General features: G+C 39.3%; 1 protein-coding gene and 1 long non-coding RNA gene across 2 annotated transcripts; both read right to left on the reverse strand.

Moving 5' to 3' along the window:
* Positions 1-12,948: 12,948 nt before the first annotated feature.
* LOC138959116 (uncharacterized) lies at positions 12,949-22,482 on the reverse strand. Its single transcript, XR_011453627.1, has 2 exons — positions 22,397-22,482; positions 12,949-18,172 (listed from the first exon to the last, which is right to left on the reverse strand). It is a non-coding gene; the product is annotated as an uncharacterized lncRNA (long non-coding RNA).
* Positions 22,483-23,875: 1,393 nt separating this feature from the next.
* Positions 23,876-26,866, reverse strand: LOC138959117 (uncharacterized). Its single transcript, XM_070330468.1, has 4 exons — positions 26,716-26,866; positions 25,611-25,935; positions 24,975-25,115; positions 23,876-24,088 (listed from the first exon to the last, which is right to left on the reverse strand). The coding sequence occupies exons 1-4, from the start codon at positions 26,716-26,718 to the stop codon at positions 23,943-23,945; spliced, it is 615 nt and encodes a 204-aa protein (XP_070186569.1). The 5' UTR covers positions 26,719-26,866; the 3' UTR covers positions 23,876-23,942.
* Positions 26,867-27,726: the final 860 nt, after the last annotated feature.

Genomic DNA, 27,726 nt, shown 5'->3' on the forward strand with positions numbered 1-27,726 from the left:
ACGCAGAAATAAATTCTTTGAAAATTGCTCGCTCTTTACGGAGGGCACCTAGGATGTTCTCAAGCGGTGAGTGTTTAAATGAAAGGGTGTTTGTACTGTGTGTAAAAGCCTGACAGTATCTGTGATGGTTTACGGGAGGCTTACTGTGCCTTTAACTTTTGCGAAGTCGATTTCCGGAAGAGTCTGTGATCCCCGTACCACTGTACAGACTCTACCGTCTATAGCATCAGGCTGTTGAGTTTTGGATACGGTATGGAAATAAATGGCGTTTCGAACAGTGTACATCCCAAAGATCAAAACCCAAACGCAGCCGCCTTGTTTCTTACGTCGAGTAGCATATCAAAGGTCGTCATAAGAGATTTGCTACATCCAGGTGGGCGATGTGAAAAAAGTTTGTCTGCTCTCAAGGTGAATACACAATACAACTACACTTTTGCTGAGACTTTTTTCTTCGTACTATAGTATTATTCCAATCACGTTCGTAGTGAAATTGTTGTTGTCCTTTTTCAATGAAGGCGGGATTCTTTTTGAGAAAAAAAATGAGGTTGATGACAAAAAGCTTATTGTCAGATTGCGAATGTCTTTTTGGAGTGGAAATTATTTTGTGGGAGAGATATGTTGTTTTCAAATCCCTCTCTTTTTATGACTGGAATGGCAGCTGATCATATAATTCTGGAGCCTTTGTATCCTGCCGCTGGTTCATGGCTGGGGTTGTGGAATTTTCCCTGAACGGAACTGACTGAAATATCAACGACGTTGAACTTTTCGAACGAAAACAATAACCCTTTTTAATTTGTGTACCTTTCTTCTCAAGACTAACTTGTGTCTTGGTCGATTTAAAAGGTACTAGGTAGCTTGGCCTTCCCGTATAAACCTTCGTGTAAACCACAACATTTCTAGCCAGGCTTTTATATATGTGATACGAGGGTCCATCCACAAAGACACACGACCAAAAGCCAACTATCTCCAGGCTTTTACACGGGATAAGACAACCATCCACTAAGACATACAAAAAGCCAAGTCTGTCCTGGCTTAGTTATACACGGGATAAGACATCCAACCACTAAGACATACAAAAAGCCAAGTCTGTCCTGGCTTAGTTATACACGGGATAAGACATCCATCAGGACATACAAAAAGCCAAGTCTGTCCTGGCTTAGTTATACACGGGATAAGACATCCATCCCCTAAGACATACAAAAAGCCAAGTCTGTCCTGGCTTAGTTATACACGGGATAAGAACATCCATCCACAGAGGCACATACAAGTCTGTCCTGGCTTAGTTATACACGGGATAAGAACATCCATCCACAGAGGCACATACAAGTCTGTCCTGGCTTAGTTATACACGGGATAAGACATCCATCCACTGAGACATACAAAAATTCAAGTCTGTCCTTGCTTAGTTATACACGGAATAAGAACATCCATCCACAGAGGCACATCCAAGTCTGTCCTGGCTTAGTTATACACGGGATAAGACATCCATCCACTGAGACATACAAAAATTCAAGTCTGTCCTTGCTTAGTTATACACGGGATAAGACATCCATCCACTGAGACATACAAAAATTCAAGTCTGTCCTGGCTTAGTTATACACGGGATAAGACATCCATCCACTGAGGCACATACAAAAAGCCAAGTCTGTCCTGGCTTAGTTATACACGGGATAAGAACATCCATCCACAGAGGCACATACAAGTCTGTCCTGGCTTAGTTATACACGGGATAAGACATCCATCCACTGAGACATACAAAAAGCCAAGTCTGTCCTGGCTTAGTTATACACGGGATCAGACATCCATCCACTGAGGCACATACAAAAAGCCTGTGTGCAGAGCGAATTTATTTAAACTTTTGTCAGTTACAAATTCATTCAGCAAATGAGACCCAGTTTGCTCAAAAAGCCGCCATTCTGTAGATTGTTGGTATGTGTCGTAGATGGAAGATGCTTTTATTTCCATGTAAAAGCCTGGACAGATCTGGGATGATTTACACGGTGGTTTACACGAGAAGGATAGCAACTTCAAGTAGTTTGTATAAAACCAATGTGTCTCTGCTTACAGATGCTTCTATTACATTGCTTTGGTGTTTTGAAGGGCTGATAAAGATCATGAATACTCTGGTCTCACTGATTTCTGATGACGACCCCAGTCTGTAAACGGCATTAAGAGCTGATTGGATATTCAGCTGACGGTTCCGAATGGACAAACAAATAAATCATTGCCCGGTCTCAGTAGAAAGAAGCATTATAGGTGGGGTTTCTTTACTGTTTTTCTTTTGGAAAGGTGTTTGCAACCAATGCAAACTATGTATTTGACTAACACGAGAAGAAAGATATTTTTGCAGGAGTCAGAAGTTCACTCCAACACAGCAAATGTAAAATGGCAAAGCCCTCTTCTCAGAGGGTTTTTCAAAAAGTGAGTTTAAACGCCGCAGTTCGCTATTCTTTTGTAAAGAATATTTTCAGATGTTTTTGTTTTCTTGGAGATATACCTGCCATAATTGTACAATGACAGACTGTTCTGAGAGCACTGACCAAAGATGTCTATGACATTGTTATGTGGGCATGGTACTAATCGACATGGTAAGACAAGGGACAGGCAGAGAATGACGACAAGAGACAAAGGGTAAGAGAGAGTGGTGTGTGTGCGCGCGTGTGTGTGTTTGCGTGGATGTGTGTGTGTGCGTGCGTGCGTGTGTACATGCGTGCGTGTGTGCGCGCTGAAAGAGTGTCTTCGGTTGGTCAAAATAAACAATAATAAACGAACACCTTTAATTCCGGCAGTAATGTTTATGACGAAAGACAATGAAGCTGTTTGATCGTTACTATGGCACATTTTGTGTCTGTGCAAAGTTTTGAAAGTGGTGTTTTTTTCGTGCTGGTTGGTTCTGATTGTTGCTGGTATTAGGAGATGTATCTTTTTATCTCGAATTAACTGAACTCAATTTGAATTGACTCTCTTCAATGTCAATCTTTCCAAATTGGTGTCAAGGTTTGTGACAGCTTGGGGCAATTTTGTTTTGGAGAATTTGCCTCCAGTTTTGAAACAAAATATTAGTTAGAGATACATTTTGAAACGTGAGGCTGTATGTGGTTGTCAACTTCCACTCCAACAGCGATTAGCTTCTAGGTATTGATTGTTTAAAAATATTTGTTTTTACTATTATTGTTATGTATCCAATAGAGATAAAAATGTTGCAAGTTGATAGGAAAGTACGCTCGTCAGGTTTGTATGCTTCGGGTCAACCGGCATTGGTAAAAAATCTAGAGAAAAAAATAGGAGATATAGCCGTAATTATCCTAGGGGGGGTCAGATAAAAGTGCCCGGAGACCGTTACTTCTTCATTGAATAGCTTGATGTTTAGTATGTAATTAGTCTTTGATTAGTAAGGTGATTTTGTTGTAAAACATCTCTTCTGAAAGGTGAGCGTAGTTGTATCAGATATTCAATCTTAAACAGTGTCTGACAATGACCTTTTTTGGTGGTCGATTACAAAACTATAACACTCAAGACTCAAGACTTAAAGATCTACAATACAATCTTGTAGTTTTAAGTCTTGAGTCTTAAGTCTTGATCTGTGTTCGTTTAATATGAATGCGATTTTATATAATACATGTTGTCATTATCGTGACTAATTGTTGATTCTGACTTGTGATGATGATTGAACAGGTCTGCAGTCATTACCCTTGGCAGTAGATGATGATGCAGCCTGTACTCGTTAATGATGATGTATTATTGTATATGATTTTTCCCCTCAAAAGAAAACAAAATGGCGAACGATTTGAATGGGTGGTGTTGCTGATTGTATGTCACTGTGTACCTGTCAAATCCCTCTGTTGTTAATAATACCTCTGGAGTTTTTGTATTCAAATCAAGTGTTTGTGTTGTACTGAGTAATGCGCACAATTGCAGGAGGGAATGTGAGAAGAATCGATGAAAATAAAAGAGAATGCAAGCAAGCAAATAATATTATAGACAAACATCACTGATGCTTTTTCATTCGTTTCGATATCTTCCCATATTATGATATCAAAAATGGTTCATTTGTACGTAGACAGTGAAATATATAGTATACTCTGTGGGGTTTTTTTCCAGTGTGGAGATTAAATAAATTGTGCACATAATTTGTTTGGTTTTTTTATTATCAAAGTTTATTGATGTTGATTTAGGAACAGGGCCTAATTCTGTTCAAATGACCTGTGCGTTCCTAATAATTGTCACTGTAAATTTGTTCTTGTTATTTTTCTTACTTTTTGTGGACATCATTGTTTCCGAGCGAGAGTTTATATTCATCAGGTTTACAGATGTTTACTCATAGCTAGCTATGTCTGTGAAAAAAAGAAAGTCATTAAAGTTTCGAAAATGTCTGTGTGATTGCTTTTTAGCTTCGTGTGTGTGCGTGCGTGTGTGTATCTCTGAGTGTGAGCGTGTGTGTGTGTGTGTGTGTGTGCGCGCGCATGCGTTGAGTGTGTGTGCGTGCGTGTGTATCTGTGAGTGTGCGTGCCTTTGTATCTGTGTGTGTGTGTGTGTGTGTGCGTGCGTGCGTGCGTGCGTGCGTACGTGCGTGTGTGTGTGTGTGTGTGTGATGTCAAAGTGACTCTTTCGCGCACTCCTTTATCTCCAACATAAGCCACAATGTAAACTATCAAAGATCCGCCTAGACTTCCACAGGCGCTAGGAAAATCCTTCCACTTCAACATTTGCAGAAAAACGCAAGCTGAGTTGGATATTTGTAGGCGCTTAGAACTATTTTAGGATTTGCGACATATAAAAATCATCATTGTCATTATTATATGTTTGCCGAATTAATATTGTAAAATGTCACCTATATCAAGAAACATTCATCTGTGCACGCTTTGCACGCAACGTTTATCCGGTGTCGGTTATTTTAAAACTGCCATCAGAACAAACTGAAAAGAAAGGTAGCTTTAATTACCTTTAGGAGTGCGATGATCTGCTGATATGTGATATGGAGTTATGATGACTGATGGGTTGAAAGAAAGTGCGGAAACGTGAGTGGACTGTAAGTATTCACGTGCTCTTATTGCTCTCGCAGGTTTTTTATTTCATGATAATGCACAATTGTTGTTGTAACCTGCAAAAATAATTTTATTGAATCAAATCGTGGCGAAGGTATGATGTCTTTGTCTCAAGTGAGACTCCTATCCCTCACTTCCTCACCCCCCCCCCGCGCCCCACCCACCTTCCTCCAACCTTTCACTTATATTGTCATGAATAAAGCCTAACAAATCAACATGAGGCAGGGTAAACTTTTGTTTTCTTGCAAGGTACATGTATTGTGTATCCGCCTAGGAATGCTGTGAACGCCGCTTATTATGAAAACCTGGAGGAAAGAAAGAAGGGTCACATGCACCAGGTAATTGCTAACTTGTCCTCAGACGTGATAACCATGTACAGTTCGGGTTACTGCCTCCTTCGCTGTGTCGTCTCGACCGTGTCTTCGTGACCTTCAAGAGGCAACTCCTCACCAATTAACTATAGTGATTCCTACCTTGTTTTCTTTTTTACACCCATAACACAGGGTGTATAGGTTTCGCTTTGTCTGTCTGTCTGTCTGTCTGCCAAACTTAGATTATATCTCTGGTACTTATGTGTCGATTGAGCTGAAATTTGGTATGTAGCTTGGCATTGGGGTACATGCGGTTTATTTGTTCTTGTTTTGGTCCATTCAACCGAAAATGTTTAATTTTGCAGAACAAATAATAAGACACCAACAAGTAAAGGTCCTTTGTTGCTGACCTACATGCCAACCGGCATAATGGGCAGTAAGTAAGTAAGTAAACAAATAATGACTAAAAAAAAGAAACACACAGAAACCAAAACGGAAACAAGCTTTAAACAAAACCGCGGTGTTTTCTGGGTTGTGCGTGTGTTCTCTTTGCTTTGTGTTCTGTTCTGCGGTGTTTTTTTTACTTCACATAGCTTGCATAACATAGGGAAAACCTATCTCGTTTAAGACAAAACGAAGTTACAATTTAATTAAGCGTTGCTGACTATGAATGTAGATGTAAATGCTTGTATAACTGTGTTTTAATTTTAAATGTGTCAAGCGCAAAGAGCATAATTGTAAAGTTATGATGTTGCGCTATATAAATGCTGATTTATTATTATTATTATTATTAATTATCACCAGAGACGTGAGTAAAGTTATGATACTGTCCTGAAGGAAGTCGTTTCTCTTTTGGCTAATACCTGCATGGACAACAAAAACAATACAAAACAACACAATGCAATACTATACAATACGATACAATCCAAAACCATTTTATTATCTCAATAACAAATTCAAACCTTATCATACAAGTGTCAATTGTTCAGACGTTATGGCGACCACGTTCAAAGCTATTGTGATAAACGAAGGACGGACACCAACAAAACGAAATAGTCTCCAATGTTCAGGCAAAGGCCTGCTTCTTGTAACAATACCTCAAAATACGGTCACAAAACGAAAGTGAGATCTGGGTAGAAAATAAAATGGACAAAGGAATTGGGCATTATAACCTCCAAGTAACCTTGACCTTGAATGGAGGTATTTAAATTTTATTTTTTAAATAGTCTTCATATTGAAGGATTATCTTGTCTTGTTCTTCGTCAACTTTTCCTTCACTTCCTCTGGTGAGTCATCACAGTACCGAGTTTCATTGGGAAAACATTTTCTAGAAGACTTTATAGACAGGCGAAGGCTGAACATCAACCAACAAACAAACAAAATAATGATCAGAAATAAAATAAATTCATCACCACCCTCGTCCTCTTTCCAACTTCCGCGGGCTCCGTGAGAATTTTAAACAATCTTGAAGAACATAGAAAGCGGTGAGCCGTTATCCGTTGGAAGCCTGACTGGCATAAGTAACGCGATTTTTGTTCACAGAATTCTCGTAATCAAATAAAGTTAGTCTCAGCTAGAAACCGGAACAGACAGCACGCAATCCACTAATCTTTGGGGCATTGAAAAGTGCGGAGAGTTTCAGCTGTTCAAAAGACATTGAAGATTTCCTCACAGCAGGCTGCACTTACGACTTCAGATGGAAATCAGATTATTCAGCTGTAGCGATTGTCTGTCTGTCTGTCTGTCTGTCTGTCTGTCTGTCTGTCTGTCTGTCTGTCTGTCTGTCTGTCTGTCTGTCTGTCTGTGTCCGCGCAGGTATCTATTAGCCTGGATGTCTGTGGATGTCCTACTGCCAGTTTCCCGGTGGAGACGCGTCACGCCCATAATTATACGTACCCAGACAGTTGTTACGCCCGATTTTGTACCCAGAAGATCGACGTGGCGTGTGACTTAAATTATATTATCTCAGGCAATTCGTCCAAGTGAACATCAAATCATATACGCCGGAACTACCTAATGTCTCTGCCACCTGGCGGTATAAATGTTTACCGAGATAGCTGATCTTGTTTTGTAGGCGAGAACATAACAAATACCGCGTCTTTCACTTATGTCTACTTTAGTGCATTGACCGTAACGGCGAAAAATAAGAAATATAGTAGGCTACTAACAGACGAACATTTTATACTAATAAGAGGAATAAGGCACAGAAGTTACTCGGCATTAATCTAAAGTTTTTTATCAAAAGAAAAAGTAGGTAAATTGAAGTATGCTTTTGTGTCTCGTTACGGTGCCCAGAAACTATTTGCTACGACCCCCGCAAAGTTTGCATCATGACTGTTTATATTGTCTTTGTTTTATGCATAATATATTATATACTTCAGTTTTGCAATGTGTTACTATTCTCCGATAAAATTGTATTTGACCTTTCCTTAATTTCATATTATTGGAGTTTCCAATTTTTGACAAATAACGTATTTTAACCTTCAGTTACATTAAAAGTAAACTGATTTTTCCACAACAGAATTAGTCCAATAACTTGTTACAATTACAATTACATAGTTTATTTAAAAAAATACCCATGGATAAGTTTTACTTCCCTTGGTGTACATAAGATTATACATTTTACTTGGATGAGATGTTTTGGAAGATCCAAACTGTGTAGCAAGTATGCAATGATATTATATATATATATATTGTGTGTGTGTGTGTGTGTGTATGTATGTGTGTGTGTGTATGTGTGTGTGTGTGTGTGTGTGTGTGTGTGTGTGTGTGTGCGTGTGTGTGTGTGTGTGTGTGTGTGAATGTGTGTGCGTGTACGTGTGTGTGTGCGTGTACGTGTGTGTGTGTGTATGTGTGTGTGTGTGTGTGTTTGTGGTGTGTGTGTTTGTGTGTGTGTATGTGTGTGAGTGTGTTTGTGTGTGTCTTTGTGTGTGTGTGTATGTGTGTGAGTGTGTTAGTGTGTGTTTGTGTGTGTGTGTGTTTGTGTGTGTGTGTGTATGTGTGTGTGAGTGTGTTTGTGTGTGTGTGTGTGTGTATGTGTGTATGTGTGTTTGTGTGTGTTTGTGTGCGTGTAAATTGTGGTGGCTAGGCCAACCCCGCTGGGATGACCCATGCGGTTCCAAGGTGACTTACTATGAGGCAGAATGTGCCAACCACCATCAGTAGCTTCAAGTGCATAATTATTGAAACCCGGCAGACACCGACTGTCTTGCGCTTGAGTTAGGGGGTTAAACAGCAAATTTGATTTCCTCCTCACAGACATAACTGGGTCAGTAGCATCCGGAAGAAATCAGTATTTAGTGATGAGGAGAAATATCGGAGTCAGTGCTACAGGGGCCGCAGAGGGGGTCACACAGTCGCAGCCTTGCATCAGGGCAGTTCAAATCGCCACTGAGACTCCTGTGAGAACGCCAAAAGGGAGCGAACAGAGCAAGACCAAAAGACTAGATCAACCAAGTCATTACAACACTCTACAACACTCTAAACTGAAGTGTTCCACTTTTGAGACGATTTCTTTAACCATTTTTGAACACTGAGTGACATAGTTCTACAACCAGAAGTTGTTACCATGCTACTTTTGCTAGTAGTCTTATGTATGTACTATGTCATACCGTGTTCAAAACTGGTTACAGGAAGTGCATGTGTTCAAATTTAAAGTGGAACACTTCTGTTTAGAGTGTAGTCCTGCAGATGACGGCTTCGCGTGGCAAGAATGTTGACAAATATATTTCGCATTGGTTTCCCGAATACATCAAAGACACACTTGTTCGCAGTTTGGCTGTGCTTATCTGAACTAATATTTGTTTCCTAGAAACTCGTCCAGAAGTAGGAAGGACCATGCATTAACTAAATGTATAGCACAGTATAAAACGTCAATGAGAGCCATTTACTTAAAGGGACTGTCCACATCCATAAATAAAAAGCTTCACATTTCTCGGAAGGATCTTTAATTCGGCACCTGGGTTAGCAGAATAAAAATGAAACACTTTATCGGATTTCAAAATTAAAATCAAATAAAAAAGAATCGTTTGAAACCGTCTTCCTATAGAAAAAAAATAGGGCATTGGCTAATTGAGACTGTGGAAGCCAAGCTAAACTATAAGGATATCTGTTGATTTAGGTACGGTGGTAAAAAGGAAGCTTAAAGGTGAACGCACAGTGGTACCTCCGATAAGACTACACCTTTATGACCAGTGCAAAGTGCCCCTATACATTGCAGGTGCCGGCCCTCTAAAGTCAAGTTCATGGTCCATTACCCAAGAGAAAATATCCTTTCTTTGGGGATGTCCCCTCATCCGAGGGCCTTATCATCTTAGGTACCACTGTAAGATTTATAGCTCTTGATTCGCTTAAGACTTGTTGACTGAATGTCGGTGAGTTAGAATGTGATTTTTACTTTGTCAAATCAATGACACTTCTCAAATAAGAAGGTGGAGATGTCGCTGAAGAAGTGGCACTAACTATTGACAATTAGCCTAAAACGATTCTTGTCAAAATGATGTCTTGCTTCACCACCACCACTATGCATCCTTCCCTTCTTCGCAAATAATACTTGATTCTTGGGTGAAAAACATGAGCCATCATCTTCAGCTGCTTGGCCAATGGACAGAAGCCACTGACGAAACGTGACCTGCGTGTAGAATTCAAAACGGATGAAACGAGAGCTGACAAACAAAGGACCATCTGCGCAAAGGAGTTCAAATACAATCAGGCCAGCAGAAAATGTAGTTTTCAGGCTCAGACAAAATGTCTGGGCAGGAGAATATTAAAGATGACTGACTTGAGACAGGATTTTCTGAAACTAGGTCAGACTCAATCCACAGAATGTCTGTGCAAAGCGGACTCGAGCACAAATCTAGTCCCTGCTCGCTCATAACCGTAAATTCAAGGATTGTGTAAAAGGGTCGTGTTTTTAGATTGACCAAAATACCTCGGAGACAGTTAGGGGCGTGGTGATTGGGAAGAGAGAATGAGAGGACAGGGAATAAGGGGTGCGGTTGTTAGGGTTGGGCGAGTGGAAGGAAGATGTTACGGGTTATACTTGCCTGGTTGTATGGAGACGACCTCCTTGTCTCTGTCTGTCTGTCTGCATGTCTGTCTTTCTGTCGGTCGGTCGGTCGGTCGGTCGGTCGGTCGGGCTGTATGTTTCTACATATGTGTGTTCGCGTGCGTGCGTGCACGCGTGTGTTTGAGTGTGTCAGTGTATAATTATGTAAGTGTCAAAACGAAGGTTACATATGGAAACAAAAAGATATAAACGTCTTAAAAAAGCCAGCATGACCGCAGACAGTTTGGCAACTAAAAGGGGGCCAGGGTGACCAGAACACATCAAGACAACAACTCCACCTGCTAACGGACAACGAATATTGTCAGACCCATTCAAATCGTATACAAACCTCCAACTACGCCGCCAGAATAACGAACATCGGATTCAAAATCAGCTTTTGTCTCCTTTGCACCCGAAGGAGAGAGAAAAACCGCACTTTTGTCACGCTTCGTGTTTCCATAGTTCAAAGTCCAGAACGGACGGCTTTCAGGAACGGGGTTAAGATTTGAATCGGCAAAAAATGCATAGTCCTTTATTCGAACCCTGGCTTTATTAACCCGGAGTTCCTGTTGTGCATAAGAATGGTACTAGACATCAACGAGTATCTGTTTGCCTGGTCCGCTCCCATTCACCGTATTTTATTGCCTGACACGAAGGGCTCGGGCACATTTTGCTGAACATTTCCTTGCTGATCAACACGACCTCTGCCAGACAATAGTCTCATTTTTCAATATTCCGTCAGAATACTTAAACAGGGCTTGGCACATGTCGCATTTGTCTCATTTGGGAGAGGGCGGAGGGGGGGGGGGCACACATAAGACTGATCTTGCGACAAAACCCTTTCCGCCTTTCTTCCAACCGCGGCAAGTGACTGCGTAAACGAAACACACACACACACACACACACACACACACACACACACACACACACACACACACACACACACACACACACACATATATATAGACTTAGACATAGAACACTTTATTATCTCAACGAGAAACACACACACACACACACACACACACACACACACACACACACACACACTCTCTCTCTCTCTCTCTCTCTCGCACACACACACTCACACACGCATTAACACACTACACACACATGCACACACACACATACTTGTTTTCCCCTCGTTATTGTGACCATTGGCCGGCCCCATCGTTGTTTTGACAGTGCCTGCTGAAGTGACCGTTTGACCAATAGATAAGAAATTCCACATCAAGCTTATTTAAATTGGCCAAAAGTGAATGTGCATAATTACACTCACATACACTCAATATTTCAATAAACTGAAACACCGCCTGCATTGTGTTGACAAAGATGATACACACGATACACACTCGTGTGTGAACGTTGTTTTGACCGGGGTATACATGTTTTCCCCTCGTTATTGTGACTATTGGCCAGTTCCATCGTTGTTTTGACAGTGCCTGCTGAAGTGACCGTTTGACCAATAGATAAGAAATTCCACATCAAGCTTATTTAAATTGGCCAAAAGTGAATGTGCATAATTACACTCACATGCACTCAATATTTCAATAAACTGAAACACCGCCTGCATTGTGTTGACAAAGATGATACACACTCGTGTGTGAACGTTGTTTTGACCGGGGTATACATGTTTTCCCCTCGTTATTGTGACTATTGGCCAGTTCCATCGTTGTTTTGACAGTGCCGGTTGAAATGACCGTTTGACCAATAGATAACAAAATTCCACATCAAGCTCATTTAAATTGGCCAAAAGTGAATGTGCATAATTACACTCACATACACTCAGTATTTCAATAAACTGAAACACCGCCTGCATTGTGTTGACAAAGATGATACACACGATACACACTCGTGTGTGAACGTTGTTTTGACCTGGGTATGCATTGTATTGACTTTCCGTGGTAGTGTGATATTGTATATATATGATATAAGGTAGTGTGCCTTTACATTTTAACTTGCTCCTTTCAAAACCTTCTATTGGCACTTAGACCAAAGAATCACAAAGCCTTTTTTTATGTGTACGAAACAGCTAAACAAAACGTGTAGCTTACTTTGCAGTGCATAATCATGAAGCTTTTTAAAATGAAGTTTAATTATCATATTTGAAGGTGGTGGATACTATAAGTGTTATCAGGGACCTATATTAGAATCAGTCTGTCAGTTACGTTTTTTTTTTCCTTCTTGTAATGAAAGGTATTTTTATGATGGCGCTCAGTTCCCTTGCGTTTGTTCATCGACATTTTAAGATACCTTCACATTTGAAATTGCATTTTATTTTATTTACTTTGACTTCCATTCATTTAATGATGGGCTTGTTTAGCATAATTGCTTTTGTATACACATGCATTTTACAGTCTGTATGTTCAGGTGTAGAAACAATTTCTCTTCTTGAGACAATAATAGCTTTTTGTTAACTTTCGGAGTAAGGATTTGAATGATTTTCCCTGTGGCGATTATGTCCATGCAATCTGCAATCCTGTGATCACACATCCACATACAAACACAATCAGTCGAATCATAACAATAAGCATGTTTTGCAAAATAACGTTTGGTAGTTTTTATTCCTTTTCAATGGCATGCAACAAAACGGTGACATTTGCTTTTTGCAGACATTTAAAAAGCAGTGAATTTATACTGTTATACTTATAGCTTACAACCAGGCTATAACAGTGATTGAATGTTGCCCCAGTTGACAAAGGAACAGGAAATAGAATGCATGTACAACTTCTCGTCTCAAACTAAAATAAAGAAGAAAAACAAATCTGAATATCTTGTTAAAGAGAACAGAGAAAAAAAGTGTATTTTGTACCTTCAAAACCTCTTAAACAGCGCTTACATTAGATTTAAGAATTCAGTGAACTTAACGTATAACAACGATTGAATAACTCTGCCCAACATGACAAAGAAAAAAAGACAGATTTATTTCTCTCAAACAAAACCTTCAAACCTGTTGAAAAATAGGCTATTGCCTCCACCATCATTGTTCTGACCGCGCATAATAAACTGAACTTTTGACCAATGTCCAACAAAATTCAAATTAAGCTAAATCAAACACACTCTAAATAAATAAATATGAAACTGCTCATGATTAAAAATAATGAAAACACATAATGCACACCCGGTGTATAACATTGTTCTGAAAGGAACAATACACGGCTTTGCCTTTCTTTAAACTTATAAGTGGGCCTAATGCGTTCATGATAATAATGCAATATAACACAGTAAGGTAGTCTCGAGTCATATGATTACATATTTGTAACATGGAAAATAAACCAATGTTAAAATACTGTGAGGCATGAGAATTGGCATATATATATATATATATACAGATTATTTAAAACACTCCACTGAATAGTCCACACAATCAAAACAACTAGCAGCATCTTTAGTAAGGTCTATGCTTTTTCAATTGCAACAAATGAAAGATATACTTTTGTTTCTAACAGAAAGTAAGAAAACTGCCAATTTATCCTTTGTATTATAGCTTCCAACAAACGTATAGCGACGATTGAATAATTTTGCCCCAGGTGACAAAGAAACATACAATAAAACTATTTTCCAACTTCTTGTCTCTCAAACAAAATTGAAAAAGCAAATCTTCAAACATCCTGTTAAAATAGGCCATTTGCCTCCACCATCGTTGTTTTGACAGCACATGCTGAAGTGACCTTTTGACCGATGCCCATGAAATACCAAATTAAGCTGATCTAAAGAGCCAAAAGTAAATGTACCATAAATACACTTTATATACACTCAAAATCTTTCTTTATTCTTTATTTCTTTATTTGGTGTTTAACGTCGTTTTCAACCACGCAGGTTATATCGCGACGGGGAAAGGGGGGGGAGATGGGATAGAGCATTTAAAATCGAAAGCAATCATTACATGTGAAACACCACTATCATTGTGTTGACATTGAAATGTCACACACGATGACCCAGTGTTTATGATACGTTATGATTGTTTTGACTTTCCTACTAGCGGACCGTATGGTAGTTTGTGGTCACGATAATAAATAATAATGATCACATGATGACCCAGTGTTTATGATACGTTATGATTGTTTTGACTTTCCTACTAGCGGACCTTATGGTAGTTTGTGGTCACGATAATAAATAATAATGATAATAAAGTTAAAACGGCTATGCCTACGATGCCTTCGGGCCTTGTTTTTGGCCGATTTGAGCGGAATTGCTGTTATATATTGCCCAGCCAACCTTAATTAGAGCAATCCTTACCCGTGTTATCCCAAAGAAGTACTGTACACTTAAGAAACGTCGTTCAAACTCGGCGTACAGCAAGCTTCAGAAGCGACCACTACTCTTTTGTACAAGAGGGAGAGTTTAAAGCGGCTAGGTCTGATTTACTCTCTCCTATCGCCACCAGACTAGTGTTATGCTACTATAAACCATAACAATGCTTCACGACCGGAATAGTTTCATATCTCAAAACTCGGGTTCTAGTGGCCAATTCAGTGTGGCATTGAGACTATATGCATGTCTAAACGGGAAGTAATTCACACAGCCTCCACAATAAAAGAGCAGTGGTCGCTGCGGAAGCTCGCTGTACGCCGAGTTTAAACGACGTTTCTTAAGTCTTTCTTTCTTTATTTGGTGTTTAACGTCGTTTTCAACCACGAAGGTTATATCGCGACGGGGAAAGGGGGGAGATGGGATAGAGCCACTTGTTAATTGTTTCTTGTTCACAAAAGCACTAATAAAAAAATTGCTCCAGGGGCTTGCAACGTAGTACAATATATTACCTTACTGGGAGAATGCAAGTTTCCAGTACAAAGGACTTAACATTTCTTACATACTGCTTGACTAAAATCTTTACAAACATTGACTATATTCTATACAAGAAACACTTAACAAGGGTAAAAGGAGAAACAGAATCCGTTAGTCGCCTCTTATGACATGCTGGGGAGCATCGGGTAAATTCTTCCCCCTAACCCGCGGGGGGCGTACAGTACTTCTTTGGGATAACAAGGGTAAGGGTTGCTCTAATTAAGGTTGGCTGAACAATATGTAACAGCCATTCCGCTCAAATCGGCTGAAAACAATGTCTGAATGCAACGTAGGCATAGCTGTTTTAAATCAGATCTAGCCGCTTTAAACAAGGGCAAAGCCACCGATAATCATGACTCACTTGCTCAGATTTCGTATTGTTTTTTGCTGATAGAATCTGACATGCATTTTGTGAGTATTCATAGGCTCTACAAGTATAACCAAGTCAAGTTTGTATCATGCATTTTTCCATTGTCTGAAAAGTTGTGACTGTTCAATACGTGGTCAGTTGTCAGAACATAGCCTCATTTTTGCTGCACAAATGAATTAAAAATAGCCAATTGTCTCCACCATCGTTGTTTTGACAGCACATAATAAACTGACCTTTTGACCAATCCTAAGATATGTCACATCTAGCTTATCTAAAGGTGCTCGTCTGTGTTTTGCTCTCATAATCCTACCATTAAATTTCGCTAAAAAGTTAAGTCACATGATGAGAAGAACCACTGTGCAAAAAGTTATTTTAAAAAAGTTATAGGTAAAACAATGGGTTTTTTTCTCAGCAAACTCTCCTTATAATAGTCATGTTAAAAACAAGGGGAATAAATTAAGATGTCATCTGTCACAACTTTTTAGTTAAATTAAAATGTAGTAATATAAAAAAAAAAGAGAAAAAATGCAGACGAGCACCTTTAAAATGTCCAACAATGATTTGCAAGAACACATTCTGAATAAATCATTAAATATCAAATTAAAAAAACACAACCACCAGTGTGCTCATAATAAAAAAAACGAAAAAACATCATACGCACCCAGTGTATATACATTGTTCTGACGGGAACATACAATGTGTCGACTTTCCTTAAACGGACTAGCAGGACTACTGCTAGAGCGTGTTCCGTATAATCATGAAATAGAATGAAATGAGGTAGTCTTCAGTCATAGAATTATATTTTTGCATAATGGAAAATCAACCACCGTAAAAATAAACCAGTTGTTGCATGATAAATGGCACAATTCAAAACACTCCATTGAATAGTCCACAAAAAGATAATTAGCAACATCATGTTTAGTGCTGTTGTAAGTGTTATTTCAATGGCAACAAACAAAACAGATTTTTGTACTATATCAATGATTGACTAACTTTGCCCGCGGTGACAAAAGAACATGAAATAACACTTTTTTCCCAACTTCTTGTCTCTCAAACAAATAATAAAAGAAACACATCTTCAAACATCCTGTTAAAAATAGGCCATTTGCCTCCACAATGGTTGCTTTGACACCACATGCTGTAGTGACCTTTTGACAGAGGCCCCTGAAATATCAAATTAAGCTTATCTAAAATGGTCAAAAGTACATGTACATAAATACACTTTATATACACTTAAGATCTGAATTAATCATAACATGTGAAACACCACCATCGTTGTGTTGACAATAATAAAATGTCACACACGATGACAAAGTGCATATGACACTTTGATTGTTTTGACTTTCCTAATAGCGGACCTTATCTTTACTTTATTTGGTGTTTAACGTCGTTTTCAACCGTTCAACGTTATATCGCGACGGGGAAAGGGGGGGGGGGGGGGGGGATGATGGGATAGAGCCACTTGTTAATTGTTTCTTGTTCACAAAAGCACTACCAGAGCTGGACTCCAAGTTTAACATTGGCGAACGACAAGAAGAAGAAGACAAAAGCACTAATAAAAAAATTGCTCCAGGGGCTAGCAACGTAGTACAATATATGACCTTACTGGGAGAATGCAAGTTTCTAGTACAAAGGACTTAACATTTCTTACATACTGCTTGACTAAAATCTTTACAAACATTGACTATATTCTATACAAGAAACACTTAACAAGGGTAAAAGGAGAAACAGAATCCGTTAGTTGCCTCTTACGACATGCTGGGGAGCATCGGGTAAATTCTTCCCCCTAACCCGCGGGGGGGGTAGCGGACCTTATGGTAGTCTGTGTTCATGATAATAAATAATGATAATACAGTTAAACAAGGGCAAAGCCACAAAGAATATGACTCACTTGCTTATATTTTGTTTTGTTTTGCTGATGTAATCACATGCATTTTATAAGTGTTCATAGGTTTCATAACCAAGACAAGTTTTTATCATGAAAGATTCCATTATTTGAAAAGTTTTGAGTGTTCAATAGGTGGTCAGTTGTCAATACATATATAGCCTCGTTTTTGCTATGCAAATGAATTAAAAATAGCCAACTGCCTCCACCATCATTGTTTTGACCGCATATTAAACTGACCTTTGGATCAGTGCTAAGAAAGGTCACATCTAGCTTATTCAAAATGCCAAAAATGATTTGCATAAACACATACTAAATAAATCATTTAACATAAAACACAACCACCAGTGTGCTCATAGTCAAAATTAATAAAAACAAATAAAGATAAATGTGTAAATCATTGTCCAGTACAGCTCAAGACACAAACCTGCACTAGATATATATCCACTTAGTGGTAGTGATCAGCAACAACATTGGAAAGATGATCAGTAGCTGAAAAGCTGAACATTATTTAGTTTCGCTGATTTCTTTGCAAAGCAGTAATCCGGTTTCGTACATAGTTCTTGACGTGTAGCCAGGTACGAATTTTCAGAGCCTCTTCAGCCTGAAGGCACTTCTGGATATCCTCTTTTCTTGGCAGCACTTGCGTGGCGATATATTTTAACAAATGAGCCTCCACTGCCTTCACCTCCTCCTCCAACCACAGTCGACATGGCTGGCTTGAACCTTTGTGGACACAGATATCACAAGACCTATTACCGGAGATACAAAGGTTAAATATGTTATCGGATTAAAACTTTATAAGGAACAATCATGCCAACTCAATATGAGCGCCGGGTAGTCTGGTGGTCTAGGCCGACAACTCGTGATCTCAGTGTCTCTATTTCGAATCTTGATTGGGCATGGACATTTATTTTCCCGAGTCAACATTTGTTCTGATTCTTCTTCGTGGCACTAAAGCTAGTACACTAAAACTGTCACATTTTCACTGTCAATCTTAGTGCTGCTTACATTTTGGTTGTTCAATGTAAGTTAGATATAGTACCTCCTCTTTTTTCCAATTCCTGGGACTCCCGTCCCCGCCTCTAATACACGGAAGTGTATGTGGGCGTAATCCATCAATTACAAAAGATTTCAAATCTAAATTAAAACCGGAATTACAGACCCTGTACACATTCATTTTCAAAGCATGGGACAGAAGCCACGAATGGGCATGAGAAGTGGCAGGTCAGTTAGCCATTGCACTTGTTAACTGATCCACTTATTTATTCATTTTTAAATAATTATACAATTTACTGCTTAGTTTTGAATCAAGAAAACTGAGCGACAGCAGAAGGCCATTTTGATATGTTAAAGCACGTACGGATTTGAACTGCTCTTTGACAAAATGCCGCTCCTAGTTAGATTAACAGTTAACTCGTTATGAACACAGACCTGTTTACATCCTGCATTAAAACCAGTCATAAAAACACTCTCCAGAAGCTACCTTTTTTTTTTTTGTGGACCGGCTCGTTCATTTTATTTAAAGATTTTCTTTAAAGTTTTTCAATTCAAAGAACTGTGATCTTTGCTATATTGGAGAAAGATTAATGGAGATCACTCAAAAAGACTTTCAAATTCCGGCAACAGCAACAAGTCACTGACCGTAGCAAGAGATAATGTCGAAGCACAGACATACTGGTCAAATAAACTCGATGCGAAGCAGGCTCATGTTTTGCCAAACACAATTTGTTTGTTTCCATGTTCATTTGTGTACTGCATTTTGTAAATAAACTAATGCTGCGTCTAACCTCGGGATACGTTCGCTTGGTTCGCGGACGAACGACTGCAGTGACTCATGACTGACTAGCTTTGTTGTTGCACTGATCTCAATTCGATCACCAAAATGCAAGTGATTCGCTCTTCTTAGACTTCGCCAGACACTGCCACTTGACTTGATAGTTTTGCCGATATTCCTGTACAACTTGAGCTTTTTTGGTTGGCATTTTGTCCCCAGAGAGATCGGCCTTACGCTTACGACCCATGTCGATCGGACCGAATGCACAAAAACCACGCGTTGACCGACAAATACCTTGTTTTTGCACATGCGCAGACAAGGCTGTTCCGGTCGGCCTTGAGCTAAAAGGATATTACCTTACTCAAAAAACAGCATTTGATAATGGTAGTTTGTCTGCGTCTCAAAGAAATGCTGTCATTGTGTTAATTCATAAAGGTAAAAACCTTCCGAGAGATGAATTAAATAATTGGCGTCCAATTTCGCTAACAAACAGTGATTATAAATTACTGGCGAAGTGTCTGGCTTTACGCATGAACAAAGTTGTACATAATGTGATTAATCCTGATCAGGTTGGATATATTAAAGGGAGGCAAGTTTCATCTTTGTTAAGATTGATTGATGACGTCATAGATCAAATGAATGTGCAAGATAAACCAGGTCTTTTGGTCACCATCGACATGTTTCATGCATTTGATTGTATTTCAAAAGACTTTATGATAAATGTTTTTAAAAAATTTGGCTTTGGCCCGGAGTTTGTAACTTGGGTCGAAGTTTTGATGAAAGATGCCAAGAGTTGTGTTAATTATGCAGGCTGGTTGTCTGAGTATTTTCCAGTGGAGTCTGGAATCCGTCAGGGATGTCCATTCTCGCCTTTAGCCTTTGTTTTGGCAATTGAGTTAGTAGCCATTAAGATTAGGCAGAATAAGAATGTTAACGGTATTTCGAATTTGAATTGTTTAAATGATAGGTTTTGGGATGATATGTTAAAAATTGCTTTGTATGCTGACGATGTAACGTTATTTTTGAAAAGCGAAACGGATTTAAAACATGCCTTATTGATTTTTGATTCTTTTTACTACGTTTCCGGATTAAAGTTGAATCTGTCAAAATGTGAAGCCATGTGGCTAGGAAGTCAAAAACATTGTCAAGACACCTTTTATGATTTCAATTGGAAGAAAAAATTAAAGATTTGGGGAATTTATTTTTGTAATGACATATCAGCCTCTGACGTTGAGGAAAATTGGACAGAGCGAATTACGTCTGTTAAGCGCTTGATTGCGGCATGGGAGAAAAGAAATTTGAGTATCATGGGTAAAATTATTGTAATAAAAACGTTCTTGATCTCCCAATTTGTTTATTTTATGCAGGCATTTGTGATCCCTGATAAAGTATTAGCAGAAGTTAATAGACTGTTGTTTAGATTTTTGTGGAAAAAGAAAGAAAATAATAAAAAGGCATTTGAAAAGGTTAAAAGGATAATATTGTGTAGTGATGTCGAAAATGGTGGTTTAAATATGATTGATTTGAAACACATGCAGGCATCATTTTTATTACAATGGGCTGTCAGACTGACATCCCGCAAAGTCACGGATAAGTGGAAATGTGTTCCAAAGTCAGTGTTTTCAATGTACGGCTCAAATTGTGAATGTTTTTATTCAAATGTTAATTTTCGGAGACTAAAGGGGAGTGAACTTGTCAAATCCAAATTTTGGAAAATTGTTTTGAAAACCTGGCTTGATAACAACGTAGGCTTATGTATTGATAATAATTTATTTAATCCGCTTTTATGGAATAACCAATGTTTTGCTTATGCCGGAAATGTACTGTATTTTGAAGATTGGGCGAGAAAGGGTCTTAATAGCGTACATGATGTTTTATACAGAAACGAATTTGTCTCCTATCAGTTCATTTGTGATGTTTTAGGAAAATCCCCACGGAGAATTTTGGAATATAACATGGTTCGTGCTGTTGCTCTGAATGTAATGCACAAGACGATGCACGGAAAGAAAGAAATTGATTTGATGGATATCCCCTTATATCGTGGTAAGAAAGTACATAGCGCACAACAGTTTAGAAAAGAATTAGTAAGTATGAAAGTTGTTGAACCTTGTGCAATTGGCTTTTGGAGGAGGAAATTTAATTATGAAATTGATAAGAAAGATTGGCTGACTAGTTTTGAATCGGTTAAAGAAACAAGGTTGCGTGTATTACAATGGAAATTACTTCACAATATTTATCCCACAAACATTATGTTATGTAAAATGAAAGTTGTGGAGGACAATGTCTGTTCATATTGTAGCAATAGCGTTGATTATATAGAACACTTTTTTCTCTTTTGCCCAGTGGTGATTGAGTTTTGGAAACAGATAGAATTTTATATTTGGGTACATATGGATAAACAAATAGAGTTAACAGTGCACGAAATTATGTTTGGTGTTAAAAATCGAAAAATGCAAGCAACCCTGTTGAAAGAATTGAACCGTATAATTTTGGTTGCTAAAATGTGCATAAGTATTTATAAAAAAACAAAGGCTTCAATTCCTCTCTTTGTTTTATTCGAAAAGCAATTGCAGATCAGAAATGTAAAATTATGACTTTTATTCCTCTTTTTTATTTCTTTTATTTTTCTATTCTCATTTCTTTTATTTTTTTCTCCTTCTCTTCTCATTTCTAGATACGGACCCAAAGTTACACCAAGATGTATATAGTGGATGTCATACTGTGTTTTTTGTGTGTGTATAATTATAATGATATGCATTTTAAATACATATTTCAACGGAAAAAAAAGAAAAAAAGCTATGGTCTAAGCAAATAGTAACACAATCTTGGGGCAACCAAGGAAAATTGTCTAAGGGTACAAGTAAGAAAAAAGTTTTTCATTAATTTTGATACTATATACTTTTTGAGTGGTAAATGTTGAAGGATGAAAGAAAATATATTGTGAGTGGACGGATGCATGTTATTCATTAAAAGCCCCACAATGATGTGCTTGGCAAAAAAAAAAAAAAAAAAAAAAAAAAAAAAACCTTACTCAAAAACACAATAACTATCTAGTTTGCTGGTTTTGTTCTACTTTAAAGGAATAACTTTTGTGTGGATTGAGTCAGCTCCTTAAAGCTCAGTTCACAAAGAGAAAGAAGAGGTATAAAGACAATGATTATGTTTCCACTCACTGTTGCGCGTTGCCTTTGATTTGAGCTTCTTTGGTTTGGAATGGCTCCACTGTTCAGGTAGGTACTCATTGTCAGTTGAACCTTGGGGAAAAAAAGATGATATATTTTCTCAGCTGGCTTATCTTTATTTCAAATCATTTGATAGATTATGCAAAATAGCAAAAAAAGGAGATGGGAGGGAGCCACTTGTTAAGTGTTTCTTGTTCACAAAAGCACTAATCAAAAAATTGCTCCAGGGGCTTGCAACGTAGTACAATATATTACCTTACTGGGAGAATGCAAGTTTCCAGTACAAAGGACTAAACATTTCTTACATACTGCTTGACTAAAATCTTTACAAACATTGACTATATTCTATACAAGAACCACTTAACAAGGGTTAAAGGAGAAACAGAATCCGTTAGTCGCCTCATACGACATGCGGGGTGCAGAGAAATAAGGATGTGGAAAAGAAGACTTTTGGTAAGTGAAATAAAGGTGATGGATCCAGTCAGGTAGAAATAAGACAACAAGAAAAGAATTGGAAAACTGCAGGGAATAGTAGGGAGAGTTTTCTTGGAAGGAAATATAGGTGAAAGGACTGGTAAGGCAGAAATAAGACAAACTTACTTACTTACTGCCTTTTACGCCTGGTGGCGTGTAGGGCAGCGACAAAGGACCTCCACTTTTGTCTGTCTCTTGCAAGCCTTTCCAGGGTCGCCCAGGAGTGGTTGAGGTCCTTTGATTCCCCCTCCACTGTACGTCTCCAAGTCTGCTTGGGTCTTCCCCGCTTCCTCTTTCCTTCTGGGGTCCATCGAAGTGCCACCTTCGGAATGGAGTCGTTTTCCATTCGTAGTACATGGCCAATCCATCTCCATCTTCTCTGGGTTATGAGTGTCTCCATTTCTTCCATGTTGCATCGTTGGAGAAGGTCGTTGTTGGAGATCTTTCTGGGCCAGAATATTCTCAAGATCTTTCTGAGGCAGGTGGTGTGGAATGACGACAGTTTTGCTGCATCCGACTTCGTCATGCGCCAGCATTCCGACCCATACATGAGGGTAGACATCACACAGCTTCTGTATAAATAAGACAAAAGAAGAGAAGAAACAGAACCGTTAGTCGCCTCTTACGACATGCTGGGTAGCATCGGGTAAATTCTTTCTAGTCCCAACCAATATGGGACTCCCCCTAACCCGCGGGGGGGTGATGCCAGCATGTTTCTAAATTAATTTATATGCAATAAAGCTTCAACAATAAAGCTCGCCTGGGGACATAATAAAATTATAATTAATTATTTATTGTATTATGTTATGTTCAAAATAAATAAACGTGTGTTCGGTGTTATGAGTGTACAGGAATGAACTATTCTTCAAAGGTACAAATACATTTCAGATGTAAGACAATCAAAATGCATCAACGAATGCAGTTCTACCCCTCATCCTTAACACCCACCCACCCCCCAACATTGACGCCGTAAAAAAACACCTCCGAGAAGCGTGTTGGACACAAACAACTCTGTGAGTTAAATTCAAGCTGTTCCCACTCGAACACAGGAACCCCCTGACCTTCATCCATCTCCAGTCGCGCCCCCATGGAAAATTGGTTGACTAAGGAGAAAGATATATACTGAACTGTTTGAGCATGCACTGCTGTCAGCAGCACACCGTTGAAACTTCCTTTGGATTTCTGGTGCTTCCTCATCATCAGCAGAATCTGACAAATACAAAAACATGAATAACCCTTGTGATATTACCTCATTTTTTGTTTGTTTGTTTGTTTGCTTAACGCCCAGCCGACCATGAAGGGCCATATCAGGGCGGTGCTGCTTTGACATATATAACGTGCGCCACACACAAGACAGAAGTCGCAGCACAGGCTTCATGTCTCACCCAGTCACATTATTCTGACACCGGACCAACCAGTCCTAGCACTAACCCCATAATGCCAGACGCCAGGCGGAGCAGCCACTAGATTGCCAATTTTAAAGTCTTAGGTATGACCCGGCCGGGGTTCGAACCCACAACCTCCCGATCAAGGGGCGGACGCCTTACCACTAGGCCAACCGTGCCGGTCATATTACCTCATGCCAGGGTGACAAGTTTACACTAAATAAGTAAATGTATTCACTTTTACATGGAATGGCAGCTACAAATAAGAAATTAAATCTACTATGTTACTTTGTGGGAGTGAGGAGGGGGGGGGAGAGAGAAAGAAAAGTCATGTTTGCAACTACAAACTTAAGAGACTTTCAGACACTGAACAGCGATATCGCCATTCAAATATGTCCTGTCCCCACTCCAACACCATGTAGATGGGATGGATTCAGCCCATATTGTCCCTTACTGTCACCTACTGCAGTGGAGCGCTGCGGACTTAAATTAAGGGCCCCTCCTGTTTTTGAACACCAGGAGCTATCTAGTTTGCTGTTAGGTAGGCACCGGCTCATCTTTCCTGCTTCCTTACTTTCTTTTACTATCAACATTCTGTTCACAGTTGTTATTTCTGCCAAAGTGACCAATCGCATTTGTTTTTATCCGAAACTGGGAGTGCTTGCAGTACTGTAGTTGATAGCATGCGTACACAGAAGAAGAAGACTTACTGTCAGGTGCAGCTGTAGCAGGACAAGGTTGATGCATAGGCGGAGAGGGCTGGTTATGTGGCGGTGCCAAAGAGTCTTTTGTTGCGAACCTTCCTGATGCAGATCGTTCTGGAATAGGGCTGTGACCCTTTTCAACAAATTCTGTAAATAATAGTTACAATATGATAGAATAGATAAAATCCTAGATCGCAAGTACAAAAGTTTATGTAGTAAGTACCGTAGTATTAATGTTTGCTTTATTGTGTAATGCAAATTAATGTTAGCACAATATATCACATTGTAGTGTGCATTGAAGTATGAACGTTCTCAATTTAGATTTAAAACAAATAAAATTGTATTGGTGGTTCAATGTCACTAGCCACAACAAAGGCGATACCAGAGAGAGGGAGACCGGGATTCAAACCTGTGACTATGAGAGTCAGAGGAACTATATGTAGTCCACGCTGTGTACCGAATGAGCCATCCCAGCCCCCCAATTTAGAAGAAGAAGAAGAGGCAGAAGAAGCAGAAGGAGAAGAAGATGAATTTAAGAATACAAAAAAAAGGTTATTACAATACTAGATTTAGAGATAGTCTAGCTGTGTTCATTTTGTGCAAAAAGAGCAAAGGAATTCATGTTCAAAATGTCACACATACCTGCCTCCTCATCCGAGGTGATGGCTTCATCTTCACAGCGCTGGTGGTCTTGCAGCTTCCCCTTTTCAAGGGCAAGGAGTAATTTGCTGACTTTGGCCAACTGCATCATGTCTGATGGAAGGCGGTAGTACTCGCGGTGAGTGCGAACATCATGTCCCATAAACTGAGCAAGGGCATCCAGCTCGTTGTCCTTCAAACTGACTATCTGGGACAGAGTAGCAACCTGCTTTCGAAGTGAAGTAGATGTGATGAACTGTGGCTCTGCCAACTGCGCTGATGTCACAAACTTTCGAAGCGTGTCAGATCCCCGAATGTGCCCCTCCGACTGAAACAATGTGCAAGAAAACACAAATTTGTTGGAGCCGCTGACACCAGCATCATCCCTTTTTTGCACAAGCAGTTCCACAGCTGCTTTCACCTGTGCAGTCATGAGAATTGGGACAATTCGGCCACGTTTTCCGATTATCTCAATCCTGGTCAGCTTGTTACATAGGATTTTTTCAAATGTGCTAAGTGATTTGAAGACATCTTTCACAAAGTCACAGCACCGTCGGAGGATGCCATTTTGGATGCGTTGTAAGCGAGACTGAGCTTCGACAACATTATTATGCAGTCCGCCGATACCGACAAATAGCCTACCTGGAAGCTTTCGTGGGCACAGAAAATGAGCCAGAGGACTTCGCTGATACTGCCTGGCGCACTTCAGTTCCTGCCATCGTTCAGAATTGCCAAATCGAACAGTCAAAAAGAGTACGACTGAGGAAGTAACTGGGACATTCTTCGCTGTTCCTTCCAACTGGCAACTCCACTGAACTTGTTAGCCTTTGTTGGTGATCTGTTTCGACCGTATATTTTTGTTCTTTTTTCATTATAAATGCCTTATTTTGTCTGAGAAAAAGAACCAGTTACTGAAAAAGAATGCACAACTCTGATGCATGTTTTTCAGAGGCAAAAGAACATAGACTGCAGATAGCAAACATATTTCATTGCCTTGGTCATCACAGGAAACTCACAAGTAATGCAGGTCAAACATTTAACAAATCAAATCGCAAAAACAAAATATCTTCAGACAGGGCAACAAATAATCTACTCTATAAAAACTCACCATTTGGGAGTCAACTGAGTGATGGCTGCTTATAGAGTCCTCTGTCACAAGCGCCTGTGGTTCGAAGCTGCAGTCAACTGTAGGAAAGACAGACAGAAAGCGCCTGTGGTTGCATGATGCTTGGGACTTAACCTGTTTTTGAGCTTCATATTTCCCCTTTACGTTGGTTTACAGTTAGAACAGTCTAGTTAACTATTTTCATATTTGTGTATAATAAATTTGATATGGGAGATTTTACTTCATTCGTACTGAAGCTTGCGTAGAGTCCAGCTAGATCAGCTGTAAGTCCTATTTCATAGACTGGACTGGAGAAAGGCATTATGGTTTGTCTATACATGCGACTCAGTTGCAGTCGCCCTCTTGTTCCTGAATCAAGCTGAAGCCAAATACTGGTTGAACGTCCGTATATATATCGTCTATCGTCAGACTACATCGTCTGTCTTCCGTCTGTCTTCCATCTACCGTCTGTCTTCCGTCTATTGTATGTCTTCCGTCTGTCTTCCATCTATTGTCTGTCTTCGGTCTATTGTCTGTCTTCCATCTATTGTCTGTCTTCTGTCTATCGTCTGTCTTCCGTCTATCTTCTATCTATCGTCTGTCTTCCATCTATCGTCTGTCTTCCGTCTATTGTCTGTCTTCCATCTATCGTCTGTCTTCCGCCTATTGTCTGTCTTCGATCTACCATCTGTCTTCCAACTATTGTCTGTCTTCCATCTATCTTCTGTCTATTGTCTGTCTTCCGTCTATTGTCTGTATTCCGTCTATCATCAGACTACATCCCAAGAATTCAGCACTTTCTCTAGTGGGTCCTCTATTTTCTCTGTTAACTGTGGGTCAGTCCATTCATCAGATTGGGATCTGCATATATATGAGCGTTGCATAGGCAAAGGCAATATTGCCGATTCATTACAAAGCACTGGAAAGACCGTCTGCTAGACTGCAGCTACTAGTTTTGCAAGGTGTGTTGCAGGAATTGAATTTTTACCAGGGATGTATTTCATAGACGGCAAG

This window comes from Littorina saxatilis, linkage group LG2 (assembly GCF_037325665.1).
Source record: "Littorina saxatilis isolate snail1 linkage group LG2, US_GU_Lsax_2.0, whole genome shotgun sequence".
Classification (NCBI taxonomy): Eukaryota; Metazoa; Mollusca; class Gastropoda; order Littorinimorpha; family Littorinidae; genus Littorina; species Littorina saxatilis.

What these genes read in the sequence shown, in the direction of transcription:
- LOC138959117 (XM_070330468.1), bottom strand. An exon ending in CACCTCGGATGAGGAGGCAG is followed by an intron (nt 25,116 to 25,610) that starts GTATGTGTGACA and finishes TATTATTTACAG; the next exon opens with AATTTGTTGAAAAGGGTCAC. An exon ending in TGCTACAGCTGCACCTGACA is followed by an intron (nt 24,089 to 24,974) that starts GTAAGTCTTCTT and finishes TGTATTTGTCAG; the next exon opens with ATTCTGCTGATGATGAGGAA.